General features: G+C 44.3%; 1 protein-coding gene and 1 long non-coding RNA gene across 5 annotated transcripts; one reads left to right on the top strand and one right to left on the bottom strand.

Moving 5' to 3' along the window:
- Positions 1-135: 135 nt before the first annotated feature.
- LOC146516038 (uncharacterized) lies at positions 136-1767 on the bottom strand. Its single transcript, XR_014874714.1, has 2 exons — positions 1115-1767; positions 136-1074 (listed from the first exon to the last, which is right to left on the bottom strand). It is a non-coding gene; the product is annotated as an uncharacterized LOC146516038 (long non-coding RNA).
- A 38-nt stretch (positions 1768-1805) lies between these two features.
- Positions 1806-17749, top strand: LOC146516039 (NACHT, LRR and PYD domains-containing protein 3-like). 4 transcript variants are annotated; one of them, XM_085163916.1, is made up of 10 exons: positions 1806-1989; positions 2115-2174; positions 4451-4751; positions 6583-8437; positions 8632-8805; positions 8992-9165; positions 9273-9446; positions 14382-14555; positions 16083-16129; positions 16308-17749. In XM_085163916.1, the coding sequence occupies exons 1-10, from the start codon at positions 1972-1974 to the stop codon at positions 16814-16816; spliced, it is 3486 nt and encodes a 1161-aa protein (XP_085020042.1). In that variant the 5' UTR covers positions 1806-1971; the 3' UTR covers positions 16817-17749. The 4 variants fall into 4 exon arrangements, with proteins under 4 accessions (XP_085020042.1, XP_085020043.1, XP_085020041.1 ...); XM_085163915.1 differs by lacking the exons at positions 1806-1989; positions 2115-2174 and adding an exon at positions 2181-2913; XM_085163917.1 differs by lacking the exons at positions 1806-1989; positions 4451-4751 and having other exon boundaries at positions 2109-2174.
- Positions 17750-20435: the final 2686 nt, after the last annotated feature.

Below are 20435 nucleotides of genomic sequence, written 5' to 3' on the forward strand. Positions count from 1 at the left end.
GTTTGGCCCATTGCTACGGGAACGCCTTGGTGTGGAGCTGGAGGAGGTGGCTGGGGAGAGGGAGGTCTGGGCCTCTCTGCTTGGGCTGCTGCCCCCGCGACCCGGCCCCGGATAAGTGGAAGAAGATGGATGGACATTTTATTTTTAGAGACCATTAAAGATCATCAAGGTCACCTTACATTAGTACAACAAAATAAAAACAAAGGTAATTGAAAAATACAGAACAAGTATAAAAGCTAAACAAGGTAAAAAAAAAAAAGATGGGGTCACGATGAAGGGTATGCAATCCTGAAAAGATGGGTTTGAAGATTTAAAAGTAGAGACAGAGTTTGTAGCCCGGAGATGTGGTGTCAGAGCATCCAACGGTCGTGTCCAAATTCATGGGCTGCATCCTCCTGAGGACCCGGCCTTTGCGGTCTACGTGGGCCGGGTCCTCAGAAGGTCGGGTAGGCCGGAAGCAAATGGCCGTGAAATTGGACGGTCGAGCCTTCAGATTAGCGTTTCATAAACTCAGCCGTCTGCTCCTTGCTATCTAAAATATAACAGGACACTGGAGTAAACTCTCGACCGTCTCACACTTCTGTTTAATCAGTTTTCTGTTTGACGTTTATTCAGCTGTGTGAAAACCACCCGAGGGATTAATAAAGTTTTATTTTATCTAATCTAATAACTTTAATCTCAGCCAAACCGATTTACTCACGAACAAACAAAACACTGAAAAAAGCCCAACAATAACATTTTTAGGTTGTCTAAGTGACTTATATATTACGTTTAACCCGAGCAGCGAAACTCCGCGGTGATCTGAAAATGATGTGCCGGGAGTTGTGCCGTTCTCGGCGGCTTCAGTGACCCTCGAGCTCCCGGCGAGCTATCGAGCTGGTGGGTAACAGACGTCTCTGAAAACGTCGAAGCACTTTTGCAAATATGTGGTGTCTTGATAAACGAGCAGATGTTTGATGTTTACACAGCTACTTTCTCGCCAGAAAATATGTTAAAAGTTTATTTTGTGACCCAGAAAGATTAGTAAGAGTAATTTTAAAACTTAGTAGCGGCCGCCATTGTTGGAAACTGGAGCTTGGCTGGGCCGCGCTATGAATTCTGGGATATGGTGAACCATGAAGGACACACCCGACCCATCCTTCAAATTCGGGGAAAAGGAGGACGCATTTGTTGGCTGCATTCGGAGGAGTCTACGAATTTGGACAGCCTTCGGCGCGTCGCTGTGACGTAATCGGTCTATAAATGCGGCCTCAGGAGGAAGCAGCCCATGAATTTGGACACGACCAACATCTCGGGACAGAACAACTAACGGCTCTGAGTCCTGTGGAGGTCAGACGAGCAGGTGGAGACGGGAGGCTGAAGAAGAGCATACAAGCGTGCGAGCACGTACGGAGGAGATCAGATAAATATGGAGGAGCGAGGTTATGAAGGCTTTGAAAGTAAGAAGCAGAAACTGGAAGCCAACAGCTGTTATATGTTCAGTGGATCTAATTCTGGATATAATACGAGCAGCTGAATTTTGAACTAACTGCAGTTTATGGAGAGATTTATGAGGAGACCACAGAGGAGAGAATAATCGAAACGAGAGGTGACGGGGTCTGTGTCATCCAGGAGCCTCACTGTCCACTCTGTGTGGTCTGCAGCCGGTCCAGGGTACCTCGCATCAAGTGACAGCAGGGACAGGCCGTGTCCATCTTTTAACTACAGCTGGTTAACTCTCGCAGGTTTAAAGGGTCGGTTCACCTATTTTTTGTGTGAAGCTGCTCAGACAGCTGTGTTCACACAAGGAAATGATGCACTTCCTGTTTGGTTGTGAAAAAGATGTGATGATCGTTCCTCTTCTTTTTTCAGCTCTATGCCTGAAACACTCCTGACTCTATGTCATCACTGACCCGTCGTTACGAGCGTGGTGATTGGTTGGTCCCCTCAGTCTGCTGGTTTCTGTGCATTCAGATTTAACTCGATCTGTACATGCTCAGATGTTTCAGAGTGAGTTTCTCAGCTTTGTGTTAAAGTTACAGTAACAGGATGTGAAACAGTCACAACACATTAGCCAACCCTGTACTTTTGCTACAGATTGAGGAAATGGTGTATACATATTTCCTCTTTCTCAGTTTTGTACAGCTCTCCACATGACTACTGCTTACATTGAAGTGAGTGAGACTTGTTTTGGGGTGAGTGTTAAACACACTGTTACTTACAGATCACTGTTAACTGTTTGAATCTATCAGACCTGTTGTGGTCGGACCATTAAAAGAATATTTAGTAGTATTTTAGAATCTTTAGTAACATGATCAGTGTTACTGCTGTTGGTGTGCCGAGGAAAAATCATTCTGTTGCATTTTATTTAAATGTTATTTAAATGTACTAGCGTCATACTCTAACATACTTTACTGAATACTTGCATTTACCTTAATTACCATATGTGTTAATACTTCATAATAATCTCTGTGATTTATGGTGTCATTTTTCTGAATCTGTCATGTAAGTATTGGTTGCCTACACAGTAATTTAAAGGAAAAAGACGCCAGTAATACTGTAAGTATTTTCATGTAAACAATACAGTTTTTGAGTATTTTAGAGAAAGGGGGCAAAACAATTCCACTTCCCATATGTGCAATTCCACATTGCTATCAGTGCAGCTGACTGTATTATAGAGTAGCCCATTGATCAGAGATCACTGATCAATAACCATGAGTCCCATTCACAGAGAGTCTGCAATCACAGCATTGTAACATGGTGACAGATGTACCCTTAGGTCCCCTCCTCCATTCAGAGATGGAGGACAGATGTAACATTGTATGGGACCATTGTTTCATCTGCCTCCCTAATGACATCTCTCACCCTCTGTACGAAATCCAAGGTGTTCTGGATGTGGTGTTCAGAGCTGCCTTCCAAGACTCAAGATTTAAGGTCTTTGTTGTCAATACAACAATATACACAGTATACAGCGTACCGAAATGCCATTCTTATAAATGCATGGTCCATTTATAAAAAAAATGGAGATAGATTATTTATATTCTTCTTTTAATATATTCTAAGAATATAAATAATCTATGTGCAAGAGATATGAAACTAGAAATGACAAATAAATAATAACTCGCTAAATTTGGGTTAAGTTAAGAGATAAAAAGGTACTATTAGCAACTATATCTATGTACAATAAACCAAGACAGGAATGACACAATACAAAGTGGATTGTACCATTACCAGTAAAGTGAGATGTTGTGCAGTGGTATTAAATATCAGGTTCAAGATCTATCTATCTATCTATCTATCTATCTATCTATCTATCTATCTATCCATCTATAAATACATACATGTATATATACATATGTATATATACATGTATGTATGTATATATACATGTATGTATATATACATACATACATGTATATATACATATGTATATATACATGTATGTATGTATATATACATATGTATATACACATACATACATGTATATATACATATGTATATATACATGTATGTATGTGTATATATTAAAAAAAAAAAAATCCCCACTCGCCCCTGCGGGTGGTTTATCCTCCAAGCTCGGGTCCTCTACCAGAGGCCTGGGAGCTTGAGGGTCCTGCGCAGTATCTTAGCTGTTCCCAGGACTGCGCTCTTCTGGACAGAGAGCTCTGATGTTGTTCCCGGGATCTGCTGGATGTTGCCTGATGTTGCTGTCATTCGGAACGGCTAATGGGTCTATCACACCAGGCAAGACCCCAGGTGCAGGCTGTGTAAAGATGCCCCAGAGACAATCCAGCACATAACAGCAGGGTGCAAGATGCTAGCAGGCAAGGCATACATGGAACACTGTAACCAAGTGGCCGGCATAGTGTACAGGAACATCTGTGCCGAGTATAACCTGGAAGTCCCGAGGTCAAAATGGGAGACGCCCCCAAGGGTGGTGGAGAATGACCGAGCTAAGATCCTGTGGGACTTCCAGATACAGACGGACAAAATGGTGGTGGCTAACCAACCGGACATTGTGGTGGTAGACAAACAGAAGAAGACGGCCGTAGTGATCGATGTAGCGGTTCCCAATGACAGCAACATCAGGAAGAAGGAACACGAGAAGCTGGAGAAATACCAAGGGCTCAGAGAAGAGCTCAAGAGGATGTGGAGGGTGAAGGTAACGGTGGTCCCCGTGGTAATCGGAGCACTAGGTGCGGTGACTCCCAAGCTAGGCGAGTGGCTCCAGCAGATCCCAGGAACAACATCGGAGATCTCTGTCCAGAAGAGCGCAGTCCTGGGAACAGCTAAGATACTGCAGCACCCTCAAGCTCCCAGGCCTCTGGTAGAGGACCCGAGTTTGGAGGATTGACCGCCCACAGGGGCGAGGGGGGCACTTTTTTTTAAATATATATATATACATACACACACACTTTATCACAACAACAGTTGAATTGAATTGAATTGACTTTTATTGTCTGACTATCAGGGAGCTCTCATGACGTCAGTCGACCTCTTGGACATTCTGGAGGAGTTGAGAGGAAAGGAGTTTGATGACTTTAAGTGGTTCCTGCAGCAGGACAGCTGCCTGGAAGGCCTCCCATCAATCAAAGCATGTCAGCTGGAAAAAGCAGAAAGGCGGGACACCGTGAGTCTGATGGTACAGATCTACAGACTTCCAGGAGCTGTGGAGGTGACCAGAAAGGTTCTAGAAAGGATCAGCAGGAATGACCTGTTGCAGAGCTTGTCTTCTCTCACACACACACAGGCTCCTCTTCCTCACCCTGAAGGTAAAATTGGAATTTTGGGTATTTAAGGAAGTCTTGAAAGACATAACTGAGCCAACTTTATTTATAGAGCACTTTAAAAACAGCAACCACTGCCCAAAGTGCTGGACACACATGATAAATGTAGACAATAATATTAAGGGTTTTGGTAAAAAGTTTACAAAGAAAATCTTTACTTGACCTACTGCTATCTCACTTCCACTATAACTGCTAACTGAGGGAGTGGAGGAAGGACATTAGAACATTATATATGATATATACATTAGGTGAATGTGCAGTAGTAGGATCGTTGGTTGGACTCCAGATTCCACCATTCCTGCCTCCCTTCATTTGTGATGACCATCGCACACAGGCGTGGATGTGGATGTTGTGGATGTTGCTGCATTGCAACAGCATTTTGCAAATGTGTTCTCCCCCTTACCCAGCTGTATGACTGTTATGGTGCATCAATTTGACAAGCGGCCTGACGTGATGGTGCATTCACGACCCTACAGGTTACTGGAGCACAGAAGACAAATCATGCAAAGGGAATTGGTGGAAGTTTTGAAGCTGGGAGTAATAGAAGAGTAACACATGGCTTGGTGTAGCCCCATAGTTCTGGTAGTGAAGAAAGATGGATCTATATGGTTCTGCGTAGACTATCGCAAGGTGAATGAGGTGTCACAGTTTGATGCTTATCCCATGCCGATGCTGGATATAACAGCAGGGGCTACTGGCAGATTGCCTGGTCTGCAGAGTCGAAGTAAAAAAGGGTCTTCTCCACTCTTTACGGTTTGTACCAGTTCGTTACACTAATGTTCGGCGCCCCTGCCACGTTCCAGCGTCTCAGAGACTGGTCGCTGCGTCCTTATGCTGCAGCCGACCTGGAAGACATCATCATCAATAGTGACACTTGGGTGGAGCATATGCAGCGGGTAGTAGTGGTCCTGGAGTCCCTGAGGCAGGCGGGGTTCACGGCCAACCCAAAAAAGTGTGTGGTTGGACGGAGGGACGTATAGTTTCTGGGGTACCAATTGGGTTGTGAGCATGTGCAGCCACAGATGGATAAAACAGCAGCTATTGCATCCTGTCCACATCTCAAGACCGGCTAGGCAAGTTGGGCGGTGGTGGTGGTGGTGGTGGGGGGGGGGGTTGGCACTGTGTGGTTGGTGGCTCAGCTGCAGGGGAGGAGTGGAGCAGCAGGTTCAGGGTTTGGTGTCAGGGAAGCTGGTTTTGCACAGCCAGTGAGCATTTTGCATTCCCTATTTCAGTAGCAGTCAGGCCTGGAGAGGAGGCTGCTGCTGGAGGAGAGCACTGGAGCCAGGGCAGCGTGCACTGTAAGGTCCCAAAAGGTGACATATAGCAGATTGTGTGATAACAATAAAAAAAACACAAACCACAGTTACGGAGTTGTGTCAGGTCCTTCTGAGATCACAGAAGTATTTTATGAGGATGGTCAGAGGGCAGAGGGGAGAATACATAAGTAAACTGCTGTTGCAATGCAGCAACATCTGCTGCGTGGGCTTTAATTGTCACAAGGAAGTGAGGCCACCTCATAATGAGCATTACCTGCTTGCTGTGTGATAACATAGGTTCCTTACACCTAGCAAGTAGTTTCATCCAGAGGGCTGGATCCAGGGCCAGGGATTCACTAAATTCAGTACCCTGAGGACATTTTAACTCTGGCTTAACATTTTTTTTTTTTTTTTACCAGTGCTGTTGTATTATTGATCTTCCTCTGAACAATGAAAGCTTAACTTTATGGAACTTTTTGTTTACTGCTTCCAACAACAACATGGGTATTTGTGAAATATACACAGCACACTTTGTATTTTTCCCCTCATGTTTGTTACAGATGTGGTGGTTCCAGTACCAGAGCCTCGCCCCATCAAGTTTTTCCAGCAAATGCTTCAATCAAACTTCCAGGACAAGTTTATGTGCACGCAAGAAGGTTGGGCAGAAGATAAACAGCGTCTGGTTGATATCTACACAGAGCTGTACATCACAGCTGGGTATGATGTACATATCAACACACAGCATGAGATCCGGCAGATTGAGAAAGTATGGAAGCCAGCAGAGCCAGAGAAACCTATTAGACCCACAGACATGTTCAAACATCCTTCAGGAGACTACAGACCCATCAAAACAGTGATGACCAATGGAATCGCAGGAATTGGAAAAACTTTCCTTGTTCACAAGTTTGTTTTGGACTGGGCTGAACAAAGATCCAATCAAGATGTGCATCTGATTTTCCCCTTCACCTTCCGTCAGCTGAATCCTCTGAAGGGAGAAAAGTTCAGTTTGGTAGAGCTCATTCATGAATGCATCCCAGAAACTGTAGGCATCCCACAGGAGGCTCTTAATTACATCTTTACAGATGTTCAGTCATCAGGAATCACCAACTATGACAAGAGTAAATTCAAACTTCTGTTTGTGTTTGATGGGCTGGATGAGAGCCGCCTTCATCTCGACCTTCATTCTGAAGACATTCGCTCTGTCGATGTAACAAAGGCAACTAAAACAGATGTCCTGCTGAGGAAACTCATCAATGGGAAACTGCTACGCTCTGCTCGCATCTGGGTAACCACACGGCCTGCAGCGGCCAATCAGATCCCTCGAGAGTTTATCAGCAGTACGACTGAGGTCAGGGGGTTCACAGACCCACAGAAAGAGGAGTACTTCAGGAAGAGAGTCAAAGGTAAGGAGGAGGCTGACAAACTCATCTCCCATATCGAGACATCACGAAGCCTCCACATCATGTGCCACATCCCAGTCTTCTGCTGGATCACTGCAACAGTTCTGGAGGATGTGTTGAAAACCAGAGAGGGAGGAGAGCTGCCCAAGACTCTGACTGAGATGTACGCAGAGTTCCTGGTGTTTCAGATTGATCGGACAAAAGAAAAGTATGGCCCAGAGAAGAGCATTCAATACATTAAGTCATTAGCAAAACTGGCCTTTGAGCAGCTGGAAAAGGGCAACCTGATCTTCTATGAGAAAGATCTGAGACAGAGCGGCATTGATTTCAGTGAAGCCTCGGTGTGCTCAGGAGTGTTCACAGAGATCTTCAAAGAAGATCGAGGAAGGAAAGGGAAAGACAAGATGTTCAGCTTCGTCCATCTGAGCGTTCAGGAGTTTCTGGCCGCTCTTTATGTGAGGATGTCACTTATAAATAGCAACAAAAATGTGATGCTTTCACCACCACTGTCTCTGAAAATCCTTCAACTGCCTTTCAGTAAAATATCTTCAACGAAGATCAACAAAATTTCGATTGACAGGGCCTTACAGAGTCCAAACGGACACCTGGACTTGTTCCTTCGGTTCCTCTTGGGTCTTTCACTGCAGACCAATCAGGATAAACTACAGAGCCTACTGAAAAAAACAGACTGTCGGTCAAAATCCAACCAGAAAACAATCCAGTATATCAAGGAGAAGCTCAGTGAGAATCTGTCTCCAGAGAGAAACATTAATCTTCTCCACTGTCTGAATGAACTAAATGATTCTTCTCTAATAGAGGAGATCCAACAGTATCTAAGTTCAGGAAGCCTCTCCACATATGAACTTTCTCCAGCTCAGTGGTCAGCTTTGGTCTTCATCTTACTGTCATCAGAAGAAGATCTGCATGTTTTTGACCTGAAGAAGTACTCTGCTTCTGCTTCAGAAGAAGCTTTTTTGAGGCTTTTGCCAGTGGTCAAAGCCTCCACCAAAGCTCTGTAGGTGCACAGATAACCAGATATTGCAATAGCATCACAGGTGCTAGTTTTTGTTAAATTATTTAAATTATGTAAAACTAATAGTCATTATATCTCATGAGGAAATTTGTTCAAACAATAATATAATTATTCATTTTATAATTACTACAGTAGTTTTTTATAGCATATAAACAGCATCGCTATTTCCTCTACAGATTGAGTGGCTGTAACCTGTCAGAGAGAAGCTGTGAAGCTTTGTCTTCAGTTCTCAGTTCCCAGTCCTCCAATCTGAGAGAACTGGACTTGAGTAACAACAATTTGCAGGGATTGGGTCTGAAGTTGCTCTCTGCAATACTGGAGACTCCTCACTGTACACTACAGAGCCTCAGGTAAGCTGAAATGTTGTATTGTAATGCTGCAGTGGATTGTGTTCCATGTTTATCATTTATCATCATTGTTTGTTTGTAGTTTAACTCATAAACACAACTGTATAGGAATTAATGCTGTCTGACTGCAAACAGGTGGACAGTATATAAATACAAGCATATTTATTGCTGTTCGTTGCTTTCTGTCAGGTTGAATCAAACCAATCTCACAGCAAAATGCTGCCAGGACTTCTCACTATTTCTCAACTCTCAGTTCTCCAGTCTGAGAGACCTGGACCTGAGTAACAATGACCTGAAGGATTCAGGAGTGAGTCTACTCTCTGCTGGAATGGTTCATCATCACTGTAACCTACAGATGCTCAGGTCAGATCACATTGTGAAATATCTATGTAGTGCTCTGTTGCACTATTTATACTTACCTTGATTATAAAAAGATAAACTAAGGCTACAAGAAATTTTTTTTTCATCAGGTTGAATCAAACTGGCCTTACAGAGAAATGCTGCCACCAATTGTCGTTAGTACTCAGCTCCCAGGTGTTAAGTCTGAGAATGCTGGACGTGAGTAACAACGATCTGCGCGATTTAGGCGTGACGCTACTCTCTGCTGGACTGAAGGATTCTGACTGTGAACTAGAGACTCTCAAGTAAGAAGATTACCCCTTGCAAACAGGAGGAAACTGTCATTGTTTTTATATATTGGCTCCAGAATTATGTTTGGCAAAATCGGCTCATTTTGTTACTCTAAAACAGTACAAGAGTTGACTTCAGCCTTCACAATAACTTCTAAGATTATTTGAGTAGATTGTTTTGAAATATAGCTCTAATCCATTCACTAATAACTGGGACATCTAACCCCTAACTGCTAACTATTTTCTTTGTAAGTTTGCATCTTTGCAAACTTTCAATACCTATGAGAGTGCTTTGGTTAACCACTAAATTGCCTTGCTGAGTCACAGCAGTTACAGTAGCTCTTTCATGCTTTGTTGTTTTGTTATTTGTCACTTCTTTTTTACTCCTGGGATTTAAATTTTTTTGTTATTTTAGAGTCCAGTGTTTACACACAAGACTAAATTACGGTACTGAGCATGTCAGTGATACTACATGGAACAGCACTTGTTATCATTGACGAGCTACAGAGGAGACAACTGGGCTGAGAGATGAGTTAGCTCCGGAGCTGGTGATGAGCGAGATGAGGAAATATAAGCTGACCATTCCACTGTCATTATGTTATGTCCTTGGACAATATGAAGGATGACCTCAGAGCACTTATTAAGACCCAGAAAATACTAAATGTTAAGTATGATGGGTTTCACAGAAAGGTTTTTAGGAGGGATGTCGATTTGAATAGTAAGAGGAAACATGTAGAAAGTGCACTGAAGACATCCTATGTCAGATTTCTCTTACTCTGTATCTATGAAGCGCCTTGAGGCGACATTTGTTGTGATTTGGCGCTATATAAATAAAATTGAATTGAATTGAATAGATTTCACCTGGATTAACAAGGTCTGTGTCAGGTGCAGAGGAACTAGGATACATTGACGAGAAGTGGAACAAGAATCCATAAGTGAACAAGGGATGAGAATGGGGACCTGTTGGAATGGAAAGTAATTCCAGCTCAAAGGGTTACATGAAGAGGATGTGGATCCTATGGACACCCATTCTTTGACACCCAACATTTGGACCAATGGCAAAACAACTGGTAGTTTAGAGTTCCTTAGAGATTGATGAGGTACAACACAAGTGCTACGGCAAGGGGGTGCCAGGACATCAGGTCGTCATCACCCCCACCCTCCTAGATTGGGTGGGGATGATGAGATGCTTGGCTACAACTTGAACAGACAAAATCAAGATAGCACAGAAGTTAGTGGCAGAAAATTGTGATTAAGAAATGGGTGACTAAGAAGCACAGCAAGCTGTCCATACCCGAGGCCTTGGGAACTGCTAAGCAAAGACTCACAGCTACCCATTTGAAGAGGTATATGAGAAAGTTGGAAGCCAGGAGAATAAACCAACTGTTCTCTACTGATGTGTAGTGTCAATGGCAGGAAAACAATTTGAGAGCAGCCCCACCAAAGTTGGAGACTGAGCAATACTAGAAGACCATATGGGAGAAGACTCAACTTATAACAACAATGTTCAATGGCTAGTGGATCTAAGAGCAGACCATATCAATCTCCCTGAACAGGATCCAGTAACCATCATAGTGGGAGACATCCAAGAAAGAGTCTCAAGTATGAAGAGATGGACAGTACCAGCCCTTGACATGACGCTAACTGCATTCTACATGTGTCTAGCAGCACAAATATACCTGCTGCTAATGGATGAGACACACCCAGGCTAACTGATAGCCCTAATCCTCAAGGATTATCAGGAGGGAAAAGTCCCATCCTGCTTCAGCTCCTGTACTAGAATTATATAAGATCAACAGGAACCTTAGGCCACCTTCAAGCAAATTACACCCTAAAGTGAGAGATTTACCAAAGAGATGCTTTGTCCTTACTGCTGTTATGCATAGGCCTGAACCACCTCAGCCAGATCGTTGACAAGAGAGGCTACGGATACCGACTACAGAATGGAGCAATTGTTAGCCACCTCCTCTCTTTGGATGACATCAAGCTGAATGCCAGGAGTGGAGAAGATATTGAGGGATTCATACCACTAGGATGTAGAGCAGCGACATCAGAATGTCATTCAGATTAGAGAAGTGTAGTCGGATAGTAACAAAGAGAGGGAAGGTAGTCAGAAGTGAGGAGATTACATTACCAGAAGGTGGCATTGCAGATATTAAGGACAGTTACAAGTACCTGGGGCACCACAGGCAAATGGGAACCATGAAGAGGTCTCTAGGAAAGCTGCAACCACCAAGTACCTGCAGAGGGTCAGGCAAGTCCTGAGGAGTCAGCTGAACGTAAGTAAGAACAAGATCCAGGCTATCAACACCCACAACCTGCCTGTGATCAGGCACCTTGCTGGGCAAAGAAGGAGATAGAAGCCACTGACATTAAGACACGAAAGCTCTTTACCATGCATGGAGGGTTTCACTCCAAATCCAGCACCCTGAGGCTGTATGCCAAACGGAAGGAAGGAGGCCGGGGACTGGTGAGTGTCAGTACCACAGTCCAGGATGAGACATCAAAGATCCATAAGTACATCAGGGAGATGGCAACAATTGATCATATGCTCTGTGAATACCTCAGGCAGCAGAAACCTCAAAAAGAAGAAGAGAATGAGTCTAAGAGGATTGGAAAGAAAAGCATCTGGACTTCTTTAAGTTTCTTGAAGACGTTTCATCCAAGAAGCTTCTTTAGTTCTAAGAGCAAATGGTGAAGAGTCCTAGGTATTTAAGTCCTATTGGGAGTGTCCCCAAGAGCGTCGTGGACCCCCTATTGATCCTCTACCTAATCACATGAGCCAAGATGTGAAAACAGGTGTAGGTCAAAATCAGCCAGGGTTTCAGATGTGGTCATTGTGAGACCTAGCCCTACACTATCATGTGATTTACTGAGGTCAGAAGGCCCAGGATGTGAGTGGGCGTTAAGGCGTCTGGGAAGATCTCAAACTGGGTTATAGATTGCAGACAGTTGGTGTCATAAGCCCTGATTGTGACCCCCACCTGTTGTCACACCTTGGCTTGTGTGATTAGGTAGAGGATCAATAGGAGGTCCATGACCCTCTTGGGGGGACACTCCCATAGTGCTTAAAATCTGGGACTCTCCACCAGTTGATCTTAGAACTGAAGAAGCTTCTCGGATGAAATGTCTTCAAGAAAGTTAAGGAAGTCCAGACGCTTTTCTTTCCAAGCTCCTTAGACTACGATGACCTGGAGGACTGAGAACCTTCACAGACACAAGAGGAAAAAGAACAGTAGCCATCATGGAAAAACAGCACAGAGGCACTAATCATGGCAGCACAGGAAGAACCTCTGAGCACACTGACAACACCAGGCAAGACCCCAGGTGCAGGCTATGTAAAGATACCCCTGAGACAATCCAGCACATAACAGCAGGGTATGAGATGCCAGCAGGCAGTGCATATATGGAACGCCATAACCAAGTCGCTGGTATAGCATATAGGAACATCTGTGTCGAGTATGGCCTGGACGTCCCGAGGTTGAATCGGGATATGCCCCCTAGAGTGGTTGAGAATGACTGAGCTGAGATCCTGTGGGACGTCCAGAAACAGACAAAAGGGTGACAGCTATCCAACGGGACACAGTAGTTGTTAATACATTTAGCTATACTGAGTCATAGCAACATTAGGGGGGAACATGAGAAGCTGAGAGACGAGCTGGAGAAGATGTGGAGGGTGAAGGTAACAGTGGTCCCAGTGGTAATCAGAGCATTTGGTGCAGGTGAGTGGCTCCAGCAGATCCAGGAACAACATCTGAGATCTCTGTCCAGAAAAGCGCAGCCCTAGGAACAGCAAAATAAAGCAAAACAATGCTCCCTCACCCTGCTCACTGCTCAGTTAACACACAATGACACACCTGAGTATTTACTCAGGCTACAATAACTTTGGACACTTGATTCAGTAAAAGTACTGTGCACATCATGTTCTTTCCTCCCCACACTCTCATAACCTGTACATATTTCTTAATTTCAAATGTGTATTCTATATCTGTAGTTAGTTATTGTACAGGGTGGGTCATTTATATGGATACACCGTAATAACATGGGAATGGTTGGTGATATTAAAGTCCTGTTTGTGGCACATTAGTATATGTGAGGGGGCAAACTCCTCAAGATGGGTGGTGACCATGGTGGCCATTTAGAAGTCGGCCATCTTGGATACAACTTTTGTTTTTTCAATAGGAAGAGGGCCATGTGACACATCAAACTTATTGGTAATGTCACAAGAAAAACAATGGTGTGCTTGGTTTCAACGTAACTTTATTCTTTCATGAGTTATTTACAAGTTTCGGACCACTTATAAAATGTGTTCAATGTGCTGCCCATTGTGTTGGATTGTCAATGCAACCCTCCTCTCCCACTCTTCACACACTGATAGCAACACCGCGGGAGAAATGCCAGCACAGGCATCCAGTATCCGTAGTTTCAGGTGCTGCACATCTCGTATCTTCACACCATAGACAATTGTCCTCAGATGACCCCAAAGATAAAAATCTAAGGGGTCAGATCGGGAGAGGTAAGTTTGATGTGTCACATGGCCCTCTTCCTATTGAAAAAACAAAAGTTCTATCCAAGATGGCGGACTTCTAAATGGTCACCACCCATCTTGAGGAGTTTGCCCCCTCACATATACTAATGTGCCACAAACAGGACTTTAATATCACCAACCATTCCCATGTTATTACGGTGTATCCATATAAATGGCCCCCCCTGTATATTCATGTTGTGTGCATTTATTTCGACAATGCACTTATTATATATTATGTAAATATATAGAGAAAAAATCCTATCCTTTAGTTCTGTAGTAGAGTTTTCACCATTATACTAAGACAAAATTATACACAGATACTCTTTTCATTATTTTATATATTTTTAAGTTGCAACAAAATAACGATTGAAAAATAAAAGCTAAGATAGGGTGTGTGTGTGTGTGTGTGTGTGTGTCTCCAGGCTGTCAGGCTGCCAGATCACAGAGGAGGGCTGTACTTCTCTGGCCTCATCTCTGAAATCCAATCCTTCCCATCTCAGAGAGCTGGATCTGAGCTACAATCACCCAGGAGCCTCAGGAGTGAAGCTTCTCTCTGCTGGGCTGAAGGATCCTCAGTGGAGACTTGAAACTCTCTGGTATGAACAGCACACTGGCAGGCTGACGCCTTTCAACTCACCGTCTGCTCCAACAGTGCAGACTGACAATAAACTGATGAGTCCCTGTCCTCACTCATTACATTCATTTCAGTCATGTTTTCAACACTGCTGCAAAATAACTGAGAAGGTTACATAGTTACTCACTACCTCGGTACTTGGTATTATTATTAATAACAACAATAATAATAATAGTACATTCTATTTAAGAAAGCACCATTCAAAACACTCAAGGACACTGTACACAAGCAATAACAACAACATAACAATTTACAAGATAATAAAGGATAAAACGTTGAGCAAATACATAAAATAAATTAAAGTAGCAGGATGGAAAAATTTATGTGGAATAGGCTAATGTGAACAGGTGAGTTTTGAGTCTGGACTTAAAAAGAGGGAGTGAAGTGATGTTTCTTACCTCAGGAGGAAGGGATGATGGGGGCAGAGCAGCAGAAAGCCCTGCGCCCCACGGTGGCTAGCCGGGGGGAAGGGAAAGAGAGGAGGAGGATGTGAGACACGGAGAAGGGATGGCGAGCTGAACCAGGTCAGAGCGGTATGAAGGCGAGAGATGATGGGTAGCCTTGAACGTGCACAAAAGTATCTTGAAATTGATGCGGTATTTAACCGGAAGCCAGTGAAGCTGCTGCAGAGCAGGAGTGATGTGGTGCACAGAAGGAGTCCTGGTGATACGAGCAGCAGAGTTCTGGACACGCTGAAGCTGATGGACAGATTTTTAAGACCAAAAACTCTCCTCTGTGTTCATTATTCTCAATGCAAATGACTTCACTTCCCAGCAGCAGTAACACCAAGATACTGTTACTGACAGAAGTCCAGCAGTCTCCTGTCGGGCGACGTGTTTGGCCTCAGCTAAAGACTTTTTCTGCTTTTCACTTTCATACAGCTGATGAACTTTTGACATTATTATGCTTCTTGTTGGAGACTTGTGAAATGCTTGTAAAGCCTGTGTCCTCAACAATATTAATAGATCTGCAGTTTGTTGCAATTCACTTGGTAACTGTGTCAGTTTGTCCGAGGTAGACTTACTGAGTTCCCTCTGTGAGATTGGTTTATCGCAGGCTAGGGGACGCGCTGGCCAAAGTGCTAGCAGCATCTCCGACTAACGTAAGCTCCGTGTTAATGTTTTAAGCTGAGATTGAAAAGAAACTTCCTTCCTGCACAATGTGCACAATACTTTATGTCGGTCGACTGCTCCGTCTTGTTGCTTTTTATACTCAAATTTCCCAGCGAGAGGGCCAGTGTGCTGTTTGTCGTCATCCATATTGATTAGGTTCTGCTGCCCGTCACTAGCAGATCTACTGCACATGTGCAAAGGTAACTCTACTTGGACAAACTGCCCCAAATGCGTTGACAGAGACATTTCAGGGATTTTGAGTCATTCAGCGCTGCAGATGCGTTAATTGCGTTAAAGATTTTAATCGGATTAATCGTGATGAATCCACGTTGATTTTGACAACCCTAATATTAATCAGACTTTGTTTCTTCCTCCAGGCTGGAACATTGTGGCGAGCAGAGGCTGAGACCCGGTCTGAAGAAGTGTGAGTGTGTGTTCACTTATCTAAATCAGAAATGTGTGTGTGCATTCATTCTCAGTCTGACTGGAGATCCAAACAATAAACTCCTGAACTTTTCCTCTTACTAACAGTCAGCGTGTGAATAAAGCAGCACGTAAAAGCTTCAGACGTTAAAGCGTTTGCTGTTTCCTCTCTCCATCAGATTTCTGTGCACTTGTGCCGGACACAAACACATTACACAGAAACCTCAAACTATCTGACAACAACAGGACGCTGACACGTGAGGTGGACGCGCAGCCGTATCCCTTTCACTCAGAGAGGTTTCTCTCATATGTGCAAATGGTGTGTACCAGTGGACTGACTGGTCGCTGTTACTGGGAGGTGGAGTGGGAAGGAGTGATTGACATAGCAGTGAGTTACAGAGAAAACAGAAACACTTTCCAAAGGGTTCGGTTTGGAGACAATAACTACTCGTGGAGTCTAAGGTGCTCTCATGTTGGGTGCTACGCGATGCACAATAACAGAGGAACACGCGTGTCCTCCTCTGTCCTCGACAGAGCAGCGGTGTACGTGGACTGGCCTGCAGGCACGCTGTCCTTCTACAGGATCTCCTCTGACTCACTGATCCACCTCCACACCTTCAACACCACCTTCACTGAACCTGTGTATCCTGGGTTCTGGTTGTCCAATCACTCCTCGGTGTCTCTGTAGCAGCGAGATCCTCCAGTGAGTTCACGCACTGACACACACGAACAGATGTTTTTATTCTTTTCTCGTCTGCTAGTTTAGACTGATCCGCGTCAAGTCCTCAGACCTCGGAGAGAGCCCTGGCTCGCACTGAGCACCTGTGCACACTTGGTGGCGCCACAGCGAATGTAATCGCTAGAATGGACCGGATGGATGGACTGATGGTGAATAATACAGACAACCTGTGACATTTTCATCATAAACATGTTCATTTCATCAGATTACTGGACTGTTTCTGTGGTTTAGATGTAAATGTACAAAAACAGGTTTTAAGGAAATACAGCATTAAACTACAGACCACACATCACGGCTGACACAGTGTCGCACGGGTGTTTCTTTTCATTCTGATCTTCAGATTTAGACTCAATCATCGAACTGAAGCTCAGATTCATTTTTCTGCATAAACTGCATCTTTTCCTCCTTCTTAAGTGATTTTCTTTTGACTGTGCATTTTGTGCATCTCTAAATCTGATCACTAGAGAATAAAGCAGACCCAAACTTCCCAGACAGGAGAAAGGAAGCGAGTCATGCCTGATGTGAGAGTTCACGCTGGACCTTCTCTCTGCTGACCCCATGTGGCGACACAGTTTAGTGTTATCCACATGAGGACAGTCCAGAGAAAACAGCTCTTTATTACAGAGGCTCAAAAATGAATAAGACTCATTTCCAGTGACGGTGAAATTAAATTAGGCTCAGCTGTTCCTGTTCCTGCTGAGAAGATGATCCAGTTTCACTCTGCCTTTTGTCCATCGTGGCGATCCTACACCTGAGAACATAACGAGTTACACCTGCATGACGACCTGTGCTTCAGACAGGAAACAACTGCACGAGCAGGAAGTTTTAATAAACAGTTAGTTTTTAAAACACAGGCGTGCAGGGCTCGAGAGGCGAGCAGCGAGTTCCAGCATCATCGATCCGTTTGTACTGCAGCAGCTTTGCTGGTCAGTGTAAAGCAGCTTCAGACTGACAGGATGGTCTTATCACCTCTGCTTTCATCAAGGATGCTACAAAGTCTTCTCTGCTAAAGGAAGCATTGATGTGTCCTTTCCTTCTTACGCAGACAATCGCACCAGCTCTGCTTTATGGCTGCAGCGTGCAGGATGATGCATCATTCAGCTGCATCTGCTGCTGTTAGTTGAGCAGAGTGCATCAGTGCTTCCCCAATGCTGTGCCTCGAGGTTTTGGGTCAACCAACCTCATTAGTAGCTGCTCGAGCGTAGACTGTGTTCACACCGGCTGATAGAGCCCATGCCTCTGCTCTTCCACAATAATCTTTGATCTGTAGATTATTGTGGGAGGAGGGAATAGCAGTGCTGTTATTTATTAGACGATTGAATGATGCAATATTATCATGGATCTCTTTTGTTAAGGCTGTAAAGCAGCTGCAGACTTTCCAAAAGAGAGGAACCGCCCCGGTTATATTATATGAGGATGTGCATCAACTGGTAAAAACCGGCGAGGAGACGCTGCCCTGCGCTGAGAGGTGACTGCAGCTGCACATTATATGTCTGCAGGTTTCTAAGTAATTATTCAATCAGTAAGAAACTGAAGCTTCTATTAAACCAAATGAGACTCACAACAGTCCCTCCTTTTACACCTTTCAAGGCGGGAACAATAACATCTGTTCCAGCTGTGGTGACCTGGAGTTTAAACCTGTCCTCCACGTCACCCCACACCCTCCTTTGTTTCCCTCATTCCTCACCCAATAATCACAACTGCCAGGCCCGGGTCAGTCTGTTCAATAAACCTCTTACACATGGAAACATGAAGGAGCGTTGGTCGTTCATCTTTGAGAAACTGTTGTTGAAGAAGCCGTTTGATGTGAGACAGCTTTATCAAACCTTCTCTTTAAATCCATCAGCCAGTGTTCCTAATGTAGTGGCTGCTTCTGTAACAGAACCATCATCAGCAGTGTTGTTAGGATGAACATGCTGCTTAAGATTAGATCACCTTTATTAGTCCCACATGTGGGAAATTTGTTTTGTTACAGCAGTGCAAAGCTACAAAAATGAGAGAAAAACACTGGAATAAGATATCAATGAGACACTGTGATACTGTCCACAACTGTACACAATAGAATAGAATAGAATACAAATGCTCTATACAATATGAGTAAAAATACAACGATGCCAGAAAGAGTTTTGCACTTAGTGTTATTACACATGTGTGGATGTGTTTGATCAGTTGGAGTCTTTGTTGTGGAGTCTGACAGCCGTGGGGAGACCTGTGAAATCTCTCCGACCCACATCGTGGGTGCTGCAGCCACTGAAGGAGCTGCTCAGAGCTGTCAGAGTCTCCTGCATGCTGGGAGATGTTGTCCAACAGGGACGACAGCTTTATTTGCCCTCCGACAGCTTTAAGTCCACAACTTAATGGAATCAACAAGTTCCTCAATATAACACAGTTTTTATCACATGTTCAGAGAACGAAGAGGCTCCCTGTGAATCTGATTGTGTGCTTTATCAGTGACCCGTCCTATGATGTGACTCGCAGACACGTTACAGTCGACCTCAAAGATGTCGCTAACGAGGGGACGGTGCCTACGACTGAACCTGGGGATCAATTAAAACCTCAAACTCTGACCCAACGTTGATGCTAGTGCCCACAGAGCCACCACATGTGTGTGATGCATCTGTCCACAGTGTTTTGTTACTGTTACTGTAGTTCACATTAATGTGTTAATGGGCAGATGCAGCACAGCAGTGATTCTCACTGGTGATTAACACATGAGACCTCGCTGTGCGTGCTGTCGATGGTGTTTGCTAGTTCACCTTACATGCATTAATGTAATAACGTGGTTAGCCTACTCAACGTAAATTACACACGAACAACATTAAGCTACTCACGCAGAGAAGAACGGCTGCTGCTGCATCATCATCCTCATCATTTCTGCTACACTGGCAGGGCTAGGGGCCAGGACTCTCCTCTTCGGGTTTTTGGGGGATGTTGCTAACTCCGGGTCGATAACAGGCACCACACCCGCAGTAGATGTGCTCGCTGTGAGGTCTCGCAGCAAGCTATCAAATACGGCGCATTTCTCGGCTTTATAAAAAACACTATGCGTCGCCAGGTGTTTCATCAGATTTGAGGTGTTACCTCCTTTGACAGTATCACAGTATCAGCTTAAAGCACTTGTTGCAGCTGCTGAGTTTGCATCTTTTGCTGTGAAGTACAGCCAGACTTTGACCGCTTCGCCTTGGACATTTTTAATCTGTAGCTCTGCTCTAAAAGAACGTACGTACCTGGACCCGCCTACTATCCTCGGAAACGTAAAATGATTGGCTAGAATCTAAAGTGTATCACAGCTCAGGAAAAAAAGCACCGAAATGTGCGCTGCTTTTCTGTCTGGTTACTACCGTTTATGGCACCGGATACCGGTACCCATCCCTAGCTGAGACTGAAGGAGTCACCTGGATGATGACGAAACGTTTCTCCCACTGAAAACGTCCATCTTTGAACAGAGGGCGGGGCTTATGACACCAACTCTCTGCCATCTATAATCCAGTTCTTCCCAGACGCCTTAACACCCACGCACACCCTGGGCCATCTGACCTCAGGAAGTTACATGATAGGGTGGGGCCAG

The sequence above is a fragment of the Neolamprologus multifasciatus genome, chromosome 6 (genome assembly GCF_963576455.1).
Source record: "Neolamprologus multifasciatus chromosome 6, fNeoMul1.2, whole genome shotgun sequence".
Taxonomy (NCBI): domain Eukaryota; kingdom Metazoa; phylum Chordata; class Actinopteri; order Cichliformes; family Cichlidae; genus Neolamprologus; species Neolamprologus multifasciatus.

Bases quoted from the DNA above. Each gene is read 5' to 3' on its own strand.
- LOC146516039 (XM_085163915.1), top strand. From the start codon at position 2,737: ATGGTGACAGATGTACCCTTAGGTCCCCTCCTCCATTCAGAGATGGAG. The intron at 4,752-6,582 runs GTAAAATTGGAA...TGTTTGTTACAG, and splicing joins TCCTCTTCCTCACCCTGAAG to ATGTGGTGGTTCCAGTACCA. The intron at 8,806-8,991 runs GTAAGCTGAAAT...GCTTTCTGTCAG, and splicing joins TGTACACTACAGAGCCTCAG to GTTGAATCAAACCAATCTCA.